We start from the raw sequence: 14,218 nt of genomic DNA on the forward strand, positions 1-14,218 counted from the left end.
GGGCCATTCCTAGAAGGCATTAGAGCGATCTATTCAAACCAAAGGGCGAAACTTATCATCAATAGTAGTTTAACAGACTCATTCACGATTACAAAAGGTACAAGACAGGGATGCCCATTATCACCTTTGTTATTTATTATGGTCCTGGAAGTCATATTGAATAAGATTAGAGGAACACCAGAAATAAGAGGGATTAAGATAGGCAAAAAAGAATATAAAGTCAAAGCTTATGCTGACGACCTAGTAATATCAATAGAAGAACCTCTAGAAACAATAAATACAATTATGGGACTAATGGAGGAATTTGGGAAGCTATCGGGGTTTAGATTAAATAAAACAAAAACAAAAATGTTGGTAAAGAACCTAGACGAACAATCAAAAAATAAAATTGAGGCGGAATCTGGGATAAAAATATCAAAAAAGGTTAAATATTTGGGTATTTGGGTTTCAACTAAAAATATAAATTTGGTGGAGGACAATTACAGCAGAATTTGGAAAGAATGTAAAAGAGATCTAGATAGTTGGAGTAGATTACAACTGGAAGGGACCATGAGGATCATCTAGTCTGACCCCTTGACTATCAAAGCGTGATAGTCATGGACACCTCCAATGCCCCCCTGCTGCCCCCTTGCCTCTTAGCACCCCCCAGCTTATCCCCACGTCCCCTTTGGGAACCAGTGGTATAAACTGTCGGGGGCAGCCATAACCAGCCAGGTGACTCAATGCAAGGCCTGAGCTTAGCTGTCAACTTTCCCCCCTTTTAAAGGGAAATTCCCTTATTCTGAATAGGATTCCTCACAAGGAAAGGGAAAAGTTGACATGGGCCTGAGTGGGGTAGCAATACTCTCCCTGCTTTCGATTTCCAGCCGCTTCAAAGGCATGCTGATATGGAGGCTAAACATAGACATTGCGGCTAATAGCCCTTGAAAGCTTTGCCTTCCACGAATCTGTCGAATCCTCTTTTCACGCTGTCTCAATTGGTGGCCATCGCTCTACCCCTGAATTTCCATCGCTGTGCCAGCTTTGATGGCAGGATCACGTCACCCCTTCCCCAATGAAACGAGGGCAGGCTGTCACCTTCCTCTGTCCCTCCTGCCCCTGACAAAGCCAGGCAGTGAGCGGCACCAATCCTTTTCGATTCCCAGGTGCGGAGGCGCGGATCCGCTGGCTGGGAGAACAGTTTGCGGCAGAAACCCCCTCCTCGCATCGTCTTCCAGGCCGGACCCGTTGTGCAGGAGAAGAATGTGAAAGACGACGTGGAGAGCGTGGAGAGCTTCAAGGAGCGACACAAAATCAGGGTGAGGTTTGGGTTGCAATTTCTGTCTGTCTGTCTGTCTGTCTGTCTGTCTGTGGTGGTCTAAGGATATTGTAGCCTGTCGACTGGCCCTTTCCAGGTAGGTAGTCGAGTTGGTCAACTTGTGATCTGGAAAATGACCCCTTTGCCAGCCCTCCTCATCTGCTGTTGCACCCCAGATTTCACCCCCTGATTTAGCACATGGGGGAATCAAAGCTGGGCTGGAGGTCCTTTGAACCGCCAAATTGGGAGAAGTCTTTTTTTTGTGTTTAAAATTTTTATTTTTTTACCAACAACCAAAACACAGTGAAACCCCCCAGGCGACTGATACATTGGGTATACATAATCAATAATGACATATTCAATCAACCATATGTACAATTTTATATATGCTAATACTCCTCCGTCCACAAGGTTTATTTGACTTTTAACATTTTAATTGCCCCAAATTGTTCAAAGCCACCCAAATAATTCAATATCTTCTCAAACCAATCCTCCTCTTTCTGACTGACCTTAAACCCCTTCATTCTGTGTATCTTCACAGTTAGATATTCTAAAATTATAATATTCAGGTTTTTTCCTCCATTGGTTCACCCTTAGCACTTCTGCATTTTTCCAATTACTGGCTATAACTTGTCTGGCTGCAATTACCATCAATTTTACCCTTTTACATTCCTCTTTTGTTTTTAACTCGGTGCTACTCAGAACCATTAAGAACCATTAATTTAGATATTCCCACCTTCCTACCCACAATTCCTGATATTTCTATAACTGTTTCCAAAATTCATTAACTAACGGACAATCCCAAATTGGGAGAAGTCAGACCAGCCCATCCTCTTCCAACCCGGCTGGTATGTGTCTATCACAAACTCATTACACTAGTCCTCATGAGCAAGGAAGAGGGTGGGTTGGAGACATCAGGTAGCTTTCAGCCATGCTTTCTGGACCATAATATGCACAGGTGATGCATTTCTTTGTGATGCTCCCCACCTCGTGAACATTGCAAGGGGAAATTGGGGGTTCAAGGCAGAGGCTCACACAAAATTCCCCATTACTCAGGCTTTGTTTCATAACTCATTACTCAAGTCAAGTCAAGTAACCTTTATTGGCATCACATAAGAGCATTCAGAATACATTCAGAATAGATAGGCCAGTGCAATGTTGTCGCCACCCGAACGACACAGTCACCCGACAAAGGGCAGAAGAGGCGAGCAATCCGCCTCATCTCTGTAGGTTTCCAGCAAGGGCAGGATCCTGTGGCATGCTTCAGCGACAAAAAATCAAATAGAGGAACTTAGCTACTGTCTTGGTGAGCTCCTGGACTCTCCCCTGTAATAAGAAGCTCATAACTTCCGTCTCTGGTTTCCATGTTGGAGTACATAGATGGTCTAGAAATTGTTGGTGGACATCATCCTACATTTTACATTTAAGGGCCATGTGAGCTAGAGTTTCCACCAGGTGGGCATCGCATGGGCAGATACAGTGGTACCTCAGGTTAAGTACTTAATTCGTTCCGGAGGTCCGTTCTTAACCTAAAACTGTTCTTAACCTGAAGCACCACTTTAGCTAATGGGGCCTCCCGCTGCCGCCGCGCCGCAAAGTTCTTAACCCGAGGTAATATTTCTGGGTTAGCAGAGTCTGTAACCTGAAGCGTATGTAACCTGAAGCGTATGTAACCTGAGGTACCACTGTATAACTCATTATTGGACAGAGTCCAAGGTGTTTGCGAGAGCATTTCCATTAGGATAAGGTTACCAGATTTTTTCAATGAATCCAGGGACACTTTTCAACTTCAATAGATTTTGTACAGGGACTGATTTATAATACAAATCTGGGGACTGTCCCTGGGAAACGGGGACGGCTGGTAACCTTACATTAGGACCCACACTATATGGCCAGATAGACGTCATCTGGGGGTTCATCCTCTATCCAATCACCCCAGCACCCCACACTCTCATAAAACCACAGTCCTTAGGAACACTTACTTAACCCATTTTTTCTTTACTTCACATATTAGAACCCTCCTTGTACCTCACCCAGAGTTGTTTTCCCCCTTAGCATCTAGCCACCTGGTACCTCCTTAAATGGTTCTTACCAGTTTTTTTTTTGGGGGGGGCAGGCCTTTTTGCACATGTGTCTCCGGTGCCTCATTGCAAACGAGCCTGGCAGAAATCCCGTGGCCTCATCCATCTCTTTTCTCAAGGAGCTCATCTCTTTTCTTCCTCTCTACCAGTTTTCCAGGAGAATCTCTGCATCTGCCCAAGTGGACTACTCAGAGGAGAACTTTGTGCAGTCTGGCCAGAGCGGCGGCGGCAGCAATACTGGGGTACCAAATGGCTGCCTCTTGACAGGGACCCCGAGAGATGCAGAGGAATACCAGGTGGGGTCGCTTTTGCCTGGTGGGGAGGGGGCTGTCGTGGCTACCTGGCTGAAGCTTAGCAAGGGGGTGGGCAGCTCTGAAACCCAGCGTGGTCAGAAGAAGGGGTTGCATTCTGGAGCAGCACACATGGATTATTTGGGGGAAGAGATTACAGCATAATGACTAAAACCCCACCTGCATCCTTATTTTCATTTATGCATTGCATTAATCATAGAATTGATCACCTTGCCAACAAAGGTCTGTATAGTTCAAGCTATGGTTTTCCCAGTAGTGATGTATGGAAGTGAGAGCTGGACCATAAAGAAGGCTGGTCGCCAAAGAATGGATGCTTTTGAATTCTGGTGCTGGAGGAGACTCTTGAGAGTTCCATGGACTGCAAGAAGATCAAACCTCTCCATTCTGAAGGAAATCAGCCCTGAGTGCTCACTGGAAGGACAGATCCTGAAGCTGAGGCTCCAATACTTTGGTCACCTCATGAGAAGAGAAGACTCCCTGGAAAAGACCTTTATGTTGGGGAAGATGGAGGGCACAAGGAGAAGGGGACGACAGAGGACGAGATGGTGGGACAGTGTTCTCGAAGCTACCAGCATGAGTTTGGCCAAACTGCGGGAGGCAGTGGAAGACAGGAGTGCCTGGCGTGCTCTGGTCCAGGGGGTCACGAAGAGTCGGACACGACTAAACAACTAAACAACAACAACAAAATCATAGAATTGGAGATGTCCCACTTTTTTCCTCCATGGAGATGAAAGCGGTTTACGTTGCTTTCCCGCTCAACCCCCACAACAACCCTGTGGGGTGGCTAGGCTGAGAGGGAGCGACTGGCCCCCCAAATCACACTGTGAGCTTCACGTTTGCTGAGTGGGGATTCGAACCCTGGTCTCTCCTTGGTTCTCGCCTGGAACTCTAACCACCATGACCTATTTTGGGGGGTCTCCCAGCCCTTGTTTTGGGGCAAAGCATTGCAGATGGATTTCGCTTATGTGACTATTTTTTAAATAATTACCGTATTTTTTGCACCATAACACTCACTTTTTTCCTCCTAGAAAGTAAGGGGAAATGTCTGTGCGTGTTATGGAGGGAATGCCTACGGGTGGCATGCCTACGAATTTTCCTCCTCTAAAAACTACGTGCGTGTTACGGTCGGGTGCGTGTTATAGAGCGAAAAATTAATTTTATTGATCGATTGAATTTATATACCACCCTATACTATATATTTTTTAGTTTGCTTTTATTATCAAATGGATTTTGATCCCAGTCTCTAGCTCAGGTGTCTACAAACTTTTGGGGGCCAAGGGGCGCACCTGGGATCTTGAGAGAGCGCATTGGGCGCCAGTCATAAAATGGCTGCCATGGGGGATGTGTCATCGCACAAAATGGCTGCCATGTCTGAAAACTGAGATAGACGTTTGGGCCTGTTGAAGCGGGTGACTAAGTGGGAGCAGAAACTGAGCAGGGAGAGCAAAATGTCCATGGAGCCTTGTGGATTTATTGAATCCCACCAGTGGAGTCGCCGGTGGGCACAACGGCGGCTGTGCAAACTGCGCTGGAGACCCCCGCTGTTGCCCAAGTGCTCTCAGGGGTGGGTAACGGATTCAAAAGACGGCGACAGCAAAGCAAAACGACTATAGGACAGCAGGTTAAATGTACAGCAGCCGGATTTCAAAAAGAAGAGCGTTTTGTTGGATAAATGGTTTCAAATATGGTTTGGTACGCAGGCTGAGACCCTACCTGTCCGCGGACTGTCTCACCAGAGTGGTGCATGCTCTAGTTATCTCCCACTTGGACTACTGCCATGCGCTCTATGTGGGGCTACCTGTGAAGGTGACTCGGAAACTACAAGTAATCCAGAATATGGCAGACTGGTGACTGGGAGTGGCCGCCGAGACCACATAACACCAGTCCTGAAAGACCTACATTGGCTCCCAGTACGTTTCTGAGCACAATTCAAAGTGTTGGTGCTGACCTTGAAAGCCCTAAATGGCCTCAGCCCAGTAGACCTGAAGGAGCGTTTCTACCACCATCGCTCAGCCTGGACACTGAGGTCCAGCTCTGAGGGCCTTCTGGCAGTTCCCTCCATGCGAGAAGCCAAGTTACAGGGAACCAGGCAGAGGGCCTTCTCGGTGGTGGCACCCGCCCTGTGGAACACCCTCCCACCAGATGTCAAAGAGATAAACAACTACCTGACATTTAGAAGACATCTGAAGGCAGCCTGTTCAGGGAAGTTTTGAACGTGTGACATTTTAATGTATTTTTAATCTTTATTGGAAGCCCCCCACAGTGGCTGGGGAAGCCCAGCCAGATGGGCAGGGTACAAATAATAAACTATATTATTATTATTATTATTATTATTATTATTATTATTATTATTATTATTATTACTGTTGGTGACCCTGGGGGCTTCATGGAGCCACTGATTCAAGAGCCTCTGACAGGCCACGGGGGCTTCCTGAAAACTCCCCGTTAGCACCCCATTTCTTTCCACTTGCTTACCTTCAATCTTATTTGTTTTTTTCCAGGACAGCAAGGGTTTTCAAATCGGTGAGCTCGTCTGGGGGAAGATCAGGGGCTTTGCTTGGTGGCCCGCTATCGTCGTCTCATGGAGGGCCACATTCAACCGCAAGGCGGCCCCCGGGATACGTTGGGTTCAGTGGTTTGGCGATGGAAAGTTTTCGGAGGTGAGGGGAAAGGAGGGGGAGGGCTGCCGATGGATGCTGGGGGGGGGCATTGGTATCTCGTCCCCGAGGTAAAATGAAGAATACACAAAGGAATTGCTTTCAGTGGGCACCAGGAAAATCACCTGCACTCATCCAGTATATATACGCGTGGCTCAGGGCAGCTAACAACCAATTTAAAACACTTTTATAAAAGCAGCATAAAATACGGTATAAAAACATTAATAACAATAAAATTCAAAAATCAGTTAGATAATCCCCAGGGCTAGCTGGCTAAATTGATCCTACTTGGGCCAGCGAGGAGGCCAGGGGAGAATTAGCTGTGGGGTCTCAGAGCGGGTGATCTTCATAAAAAGGGGAGGGGGAGGGAAGGAAGGGGAATAAAAGATCAAATTAAAGGCCAGGCGGAATAGCTCTGTCTTACAGGCCTGACAGAAGGAGGTTAAATCCTGCAGCGCCTGGGACAGAGCATTCCACCAGGTCGGAGCCACCACTGAAAAGGCCCTGTAACTGCCTCCCAGCCCAGCATCCCCTCTCCCTCCTCTTGAGGAGTTTTGCAGGGGGCGGTGGGTGGGTGATGTTCCTCAAAGCAGCCCCGTGGCCCTGTCCTGATCGCGGGGGAAGCCCTCTTGTTCCCGTGGCTGAGCTTTGCCGTTTCCACCGCAGGTCTCGGTAGACAAGCTGGTGGGGCTGTTGGCGTTCCAGGAGCATTTCAACTCCACCACGTTCCACAAGTTGGTTTCGTACCGGCAAGCCATCCTTCACGTCTTGGAGGTAAGGGGCAGGCAGAGAGACGGGGAGCCTGGCTAACGGGGCCTGGCGCGAGGAGGGAGCCGCAGGAATAACCTTACAATACACCTTCTCAAGGAAAAAGCGGGAGGGTGCTGGTCTCCACCTTTCTTCAATGGACCTCCCGTCCGTCTTCTAAGGATGAGGGTAAAAGCATCCTGAAGGTCTGTGGTGTAGCTGTGATTCCTGAATTGCCTAGGGTGGGACTAGAACTGTGGTTCCCAACGTGGGGCACGCGCCCCACAGCGGGTCAATTTGATTTTTAAGGGGGGCAATAAGAGAATGAGTTATTAACAGTTAATGGCCTTTTAGGCTTCTTCCACGTGAATAGGAGCTCACTTTTTGAATAATAAGTACCGCTCTGGCGGGAAGGTAAACAGCATTTCCATGCGCTGCTCTGGTTCGTCAGAAGCGGCTTAGTTATGCTGGCCACATGACCTGGAAGCTGTACGCCGGCTCCCTCGGCCAATAAAGCGAGATGAGCGCCGCAGCCCCAGAGTCGGCCACAACTGGACCTAATGGTCAGGGGTCCCTTTACCTTTACAGCGTATTTACAACCAGTTTATTCAGCATACAAGAGGACAAAGGGGGGGAAAACATGTCTTCTCCCTTTCATGTCCAGGCAAGAAGCATAAAGCAAAAGCTATACACAAACGGAAGTTCCCAGCAAGCTGTGCTGGAATGTAAACAGATACAGTGGTACCTCGGGTTACATACGCTTCAGGTTACAGACTCCGCTAACCCAGAAATAGTGCTTCAGGTTAAGAACTTTGCTTCTGGATGAGAACAGAAATTGTGCTCCGGCGGCAGGAGGCCCCATTAGCTAAAGTGGAACAGTTTCAGGTTAAGAATGGACCTCTGGAACAAATTAAGTACTTAACCTGAGGTACCACTGTATGTGATATAGCACAGCTCCACACATCTGTTTAGGTGGAACGGAACATCAGTATCCTAACAGGAACAGCCCAGAACTTCCACACACACTGGCCAGGCTTGTGCCCTGAAGAGGCCACTTCAGTATTGCTGGCACTCCCGGAGGTACACTCCATTGTCTCCCGAGACAGACGGATGCCGACCAACATTTTTGGGTAGCCTGGGCCCAGGGCATATGGGACTTTATAGGTCCTAACCTATATTAGGTAGGAGCTGCAAGGAGCCTTGCACATCCCGCTCTGCCGTGAAGCAGCCAGGGGCAGGAATTTAGGCAGCACAATCCAGGATGCCCACCTGCTCTGCGACACCTTCGTAAGGCCTTCTCCTCTTCCTCCTGGCAGGTGGCAAGCAGCCGAGCAGGCAAGTCGTTCTCGAGTGCTCCAGGGGATTCTCTCGAAGACAAGCTGAAGCCCATGGTCGAGTGGGCCATGAATGGCTTCAAGCCCACCGGAGGGAAAGGACTGAAGCCCCCCAAGACCTCAGGTAAGGAGCTGGCCGGGGGGGGGGGCTTGGGCGAGGAAACCCAGCAAGGAGGGCAGTGGGAGCCCGGTCCCTCGGAGAGCTGTTATACATCTGCCCCTTTTCCCTTATGGGGTGTCCAAGAGCCCATATAGAGTCCTTACGTGGGTTCCCTATTGGTAGGAGAAAATAACAGAGGCCAACCGGAGAATATTGAGAAGCAAAGAAGCTAGTAAGCCTGATCTTTATTGATCTGTTGCAACAGGGTCCTCACTCGCCACCTCCAGATACATCATACCTACATCACAGAAAGGGTGGTCTACAGCAGAAACCTGAGTGCTTTGTTTACCTCCTGTCTGCCAGGTTACCTGTTTAATGGTCACTTGATTGGATTGCCTGGGGAGCCTGGCCAGTCTTTTGTAATGATAAATACTTAGTTCCTGAGTCAGGTCACAGGTTCACCCTATTCAAACACAGACATACCCTTAAGACAGGATTTGTGAAGGGAAAGACAATAGGGAGGCTTTTCCATTTTCCTTTGACCTTGCAGAGAAAACATTTGGTCATTTTGGGACAGTTTGGGAATAAAAAATGGTTTCAGGTCGGTCTTCCTGTGCTGATCTATGTACATGCTTGGTTGGTACATTTATTATATATCTAAGACCTTAAAATTCTTATCACATTGTGGCCTGCTGCCTACGCGCAAATTCTCCTGATTTGTCCACAGTGCAGAATTATGGGGTTCACAGCTTGAATATTTAACAGGGAACCTGACCGTCTTGTCTTCAGCATAGGTTTGCTTGTGCTGGACATTCCTACTAGCTTCCCCTGTGCAGGATGCAATCTTTGGAGAAGGCCTCTGTGGCTCCTTGTGGGGATGGCGAACCCCACAATCCAGGACCCCCAACCTGCCCGCAAACCATTCCCCTTTCCCCTTTCTGCCTGCCAAAGAAGGTGTCCGTCCCAACTAAAACCAGCTGTTCTTTCTCTGCAGACAGCAGTCTCCTCAGCCAGAAAAGCTCTGAAGAATCTGCCGCTCCCGAACTGCCGTCCCCTGAACCTGCCCCCCCAGCCAAGCGGCTCAAGACCAATGTCTGCAATGGGAGCAACAAGGAGCAGGCGGAGGAGAACCAGAGCAGAGGTAGGATTGGGGCCGGATTGGGGTTGGGGTGTGTGGAGGGAGGGGGGGAGAGGCACCTGCAGAGGTACAATTTTAATGAAACAACAACAACAACCCTTACTGCACATAATAAAAGTATACAAGGCTAAAATCCCTGACAGGCTAGTGTTCTATGTGCAGGGAGCTTTTTTTCTATAAAAAAGAATTACTGTATTTTTTGCTCTATAAGACTCACTTTTCCCCTCCTAGAAAGTAAGGGGAAACGTGTGTGCGTCTTATGGAGTGAATGCAGGCTGTGCAGCTATCCCAGAAGCCAGAACAGCAAGAGGGATTCCTGCTTTCACTGCGCAGCGATCCCTCTTGCTGTTCTGGCTTCTGAAATTCAGAATATTTTTTTTCTTGTTTTCCTCCTCCAAAAACTAGGTGCGTCTTGTGGTCTGGTGCGTCTTATAGAGCGAAAAATACGGTATTTAATAAATTTTATATATCACTTGATTGCAGAGAAACAAACGAACTCATAGTGGTTTACGAAAGGAATAAAACAAGAGTAAATACAGCATTCAGATCATAATTACAATAAGTGATAAGCTGGAAGCAGATTAGAGCAGATGTCAGTGTTCTGCATATCTGGGTCAGAGTGTCTAAACAAAGTTTTAGTAGGTGTTGAAATAGTACCATGTAGGTTTCTGCCTGATGTCAGTAGGCAGGGATATGGAGTGCGTATGTGCCATTTAATCCTATAGAACATAGAAAGCCGGTTCTTCGTACAACTCTGAAACTTTTCCAAGAAGTCACAGTTTGCCGCCTGTGGGTTTATGTCCTGGCCCCTCTGGGGGGAGGCACTTCACTCGCTAACTTGTCGTTGCCGCTTTCTTTCCAGAGTCGATGGCTTCTGAAGTCAGGCACAACAAGAAGAGCTTGGAAGGTAAACGGCAGGGGTCAGCAAACTTACCACGCCTTGGGCCCGTGTCTCCAGCGCCGATCGTGTGACGGGCAGGGGAGCGTGTGCCCATACGCATGCGCACACGGTATTTCCGGCGCGTTTTCGGGTCAGAGGAGCACTGGAAATAGCTTGTGCACATGTGCACGGGCCTCCTCCAACCCAGATGTGCACCAGAAATAACGCTTGCGCATGCACAAATAACACTTGTTCATGCGCGCATGCTATTTCCGGTACTCCTCTGACCCGGATGTGGGCAGCTGCGCAGCGCAGCGCCAGTAAGAGCGGGCGTTGGGCGTTGTTGGCTGGATAAACAAGTCCCCCGGGCCTCATCCGGCCCGCAGAGCTTGGTTTGGGGACCCCTGGTAAAGAGCATCTTCATGAAAATAGGGTTGCCTTACAGTCATACCTCGGGTTACAGACACTTCAGGTTGCGTTTTTTCAGGTCACGGACCCGCTGAAACCCAGAGGTACTGGAATGGGTTATTTCTGGGTTACGGCGGTTGCACATGTGCAGAAGCACTAAATCACGCTTTGTACATGCGCATAAGCTCCAAATGGCAACCTGTACATGCGCAGATGCAGCACTGCGGGTTGCGAACGTGCATCCCACACGGATCACGCTCGCAAGCTGCGTGTCTACTGTATTTCAAAAAGCAAAGATCTGGACACAAAGTTGTTGAGCTATTTGATTTCGAGCTACTTTTAAGCAAATTCGCCCAACATCTAGACTTCCAACTTGGGCTTTTCCCGGGCATTTTTAGTGATTTCGGTCTGGGCACTGTTACCCACAGCCGTGTTCTGGTTATGTCAGGGAAATTCCAGGCGTATGGCAACCCTACATGAAAAACAAATTTAGAGTCTGAGATGCTTAGGGAGATTTCCTCCTGTTCCAGGAAATCTTCCCATTGTGAGACTTTTGTGGGTGAGAGGAGTTTGTTTGGATGCCGGGTGACATAATTGATTGATATATGTTATTAACTTTGTATCAATGCCATGTTGTTATACGTAACTGTATTTTGTAATATTTTATTTAGAATCATAGAACTATGGAGTCAGAAGGACTGCTGTTGCTACAGTTCTCTGCACTCCACTGAGAGATATTTTTAACATATTAAGCAGTATAGAAATCAATCAATCAATGCCGCGTGAGACCATTGGCCTCTCTAGCTCATTGGTAGAATCTCTCCAGACTGAACGCTGAGACCATTTTGTCTTATGTCGGATGCACCCTAAGGAGTGCTTATTAAAACTCTACTGACCTGTCCTTCTCTCGTTGAACAGACAGCTGCTTGTCATGTGGGAAGAAGAATCCGGTGACCACCCACCCCCTGTTCGAAGGCGGCCTCTGTGAGACTTGCCAGGTGAGCGTCCAGGTGATTTTTTTTGGGGGAGGGAGTGTTCCTCCAAACCGTTTCATGCAGGGCCATTGCTCTACTTAACAACACGGGACCAGTTTACCTGCGAGATCGCCTTACCCCACGGAAGCCGCTTCAATTTGCGGAACTGGCACTGCTCCACATCTGTAAGAAGTCATAGAGAAATGCAGGAATCTCAACTACAGCATCCATGACAGATGGCCGCCTGACCTCTGCTTAAAAACTCCCAATGAAGGGGAGTCCACCACAGTCGAGGGGATTTCTGTTAGTTTCCATCTCGCTTCGTTCTTAATTTGTGTATTTGTAAGAGCTGATCTCCACTGATACCCTAATAGCCATGAAATGTGATTGTTCTCTAAATGGATTTTCATTTTTATTGTCCTTTCCTGTAACAATCTTTCAATATAAATGGTGTCCTTGCAACATTCACATTATATAATCTGTTTTTATTTTGAAATAGGGGACGATGCTGTATTGGAATTATAGGTGACAGTCCTGGAGCTAAAACTTTTGCCCGTTTTTTTTTTACCATATTCTAAATCATGCGTGTGAACAGTGGTACCTTGGCTGTCAAACGGCTTGGCTTCTGAACAAATTGGTTCCCGAACGCCACACACCCGGAAGTAAGTGTTCCGGTTTGTGAACACTTTTCAGAAGCCGTACGTCCAATGCAGTTTCCGCTTGAGTGCATGCCTTGGTTTTTGAATGGTTTCAGGAGTCAAACGGACTTCAGGAATGGATTAAGTTTGAGAACCACGGTACCACTGCATTGGGATTTGTAAACTTAACTCAATAATCAAAGCTTATTTTTCATTAAAGCTAATACCCTTTATAGGATCACCATCAATTTCTATACAGTGGTACCTCGCAAGACGAATGCCTCGCAAGACAAAAAACTCGCTAGACGAAAGGTTTTTCTGTTTTCGATTTGCCTCGCAAGACGAATTTCCCTATGGGCTTGCTTCGCAAGACGAAAACGTCTCGCGACTTTGTTTCCTTTGTCTAAAAACAAAGACATGTTTTGTTTATAAAGTTAATTTATTTTCCCTTCAATTTTTGAACTGCTCTTTACAGTATGTGTGACTTTAAAGAGCAGTTAATAAACTGTTGTTGTACCAAATTTGGCTTTGTTTGGACTTTTTTTGACCATAGGAACGCATTAATTGAATTTCAATGCATTCCTATGGAATTTCGTGATTCGCAAGACGAAAAATTCGCTAGACGACAAAACTTGCGGAACGAATTAATTTCGTCTTGCGGGGCACCACTGTATTCTCCAGTGTTGACTACTGCATTCTCTGGATGGCTGAGTTGGCTTGCTTCACAATAGCTACTTAAATTTGGTATGTCCCAACCGCCGAATAAATATTTTTTAATATGTGATTGGTCCAATTGAAATATTAACTTTTTTTAAAAAAAATCTGCCATTGTTTTAATTGTTTTCACTATCCTTTTATTCTTTTTGTTAAGCCGCTTTGAGTTTTTTTGTACAACCAAGCAGGATGTAAATTTTGCTAAATAAAAAAATACTGCAGATGTCCCCAGCCTTGCCCCTTCCAGATGGTTCGGACTACAGTTCCCATCAGCCTCAGCTGTAGTCCGAAAAATGTGGACGGGGCCAGGCTGGGGGTGGCTGGCCTTCTCTGCGGCTTCTGATACTTAGTTTGGGGCTAGGGACACCCAGGAAATCGGAAACTGTTCAAATCTGCCACGGATCTCTTTTACTTGCAGGTTCAGTTCCTAGAATTTTTCTACATGTACGATGAAGACGGGTACCAGGCTTACTGCAGCATTTGTTGCGCGGGGAACGAGCTGCTTCTCTGCGACAATGCCAACTGCTTCAGGTGAGAGACCTCACCTGTCTCAAGAATCTAAACTACAGCATCCATGACAGAACCCTTGGAACCAAACCCCTGAGCTAGCTGCGATTGTATTGCTGATCAGAAGGTCGGCGGTTCAAATCCCCGTGACGGGGTGAGCTCCCATTGCTCGGTCCCAGCTCCTGCCAACCTAGCAGTTTGAAAGCACACCAGTGCAAGTAGATAAATAGGTACTGCTCCAGCGGGAAGGTAAACAATGTTTCCGTGCTCTCTGGTTTCTGTCATGGTGTTCTGTTGTGCCAGATACGGTTTAGTCCTGCTGGCCACATGACCTGGAAAAAGCTGTCTGCGGACAAACGCCGGCTCCCTTGGCTTGAAAATGAGATGAGTGCTGCATCCCATAGTCGCCTTTGACTGGACTTAACTGTCCAG

General features: G+C 47.4%; 1 protein-coding gene across 1 annotated transcript in view; it reads left to right on the forward strand.

Moving 5' to 3' along the window:
* Nucleotides 1-14,218, forward strand: part of DNMT3B (DNA methyltransferase 3 beta) — a 51,397-nt gene that overhangs the window by 24,631 nt on the left and 12,548 nt on the right. The window contains exons 4-12 of the mRNA XM_082225968.1: nucleotides 1,146-1,298; nucleotides 3,528-3,674; nucleotides 6,191-6,349; nucleotides 7,013-7,120; nucleotides 8,410-8,551; nucleotides 9,522-9,668; nucleotides 10,528-10,572; nucleotides 11,872-11,951; nucleotides 13,698-13,810. Coding sequence (XP_082082094.1) covers nucleotides 1,146-1,298; nucleotides 3,528-3,674; nucleotides 6,191-6,349; nucleotides 7,013-7,120; nucleotides 8,410-8,551; nucleotides 9,522-9,668; nucleotides 10,528-10,572; nucleotides 11,872-11,951; nucleotides 13,698-13,810 — 1,094 coding nt within the window. The remainder of the gene's footprint in view (nucleotides 1-1,145; nucleotides 1,299-3,527; nucleotides 3,675-6,190; nucleotides 6,350-7,012; nucleotides 7,121-8,409; nucleotides 8,552-9,521; nucleotides 9,669-10,527; nucleotides 10,573-11,871; nucleotides 11,952-13,697; nucleotides 13,811-14,218) is intronic.

The sequence above is a fragment of the Podarcis vaucheri genome (genome assembly GCF_965113315.1).
Source record: "Podarcis vaucheri genome assembly, chromosome: 6".
Lineage (NCBI taxonomy): Eukaryota > Metazoa > Chordata > Lepidosauria > Squamata > Lacertidae > Podarcis > Podarcis vaucheri.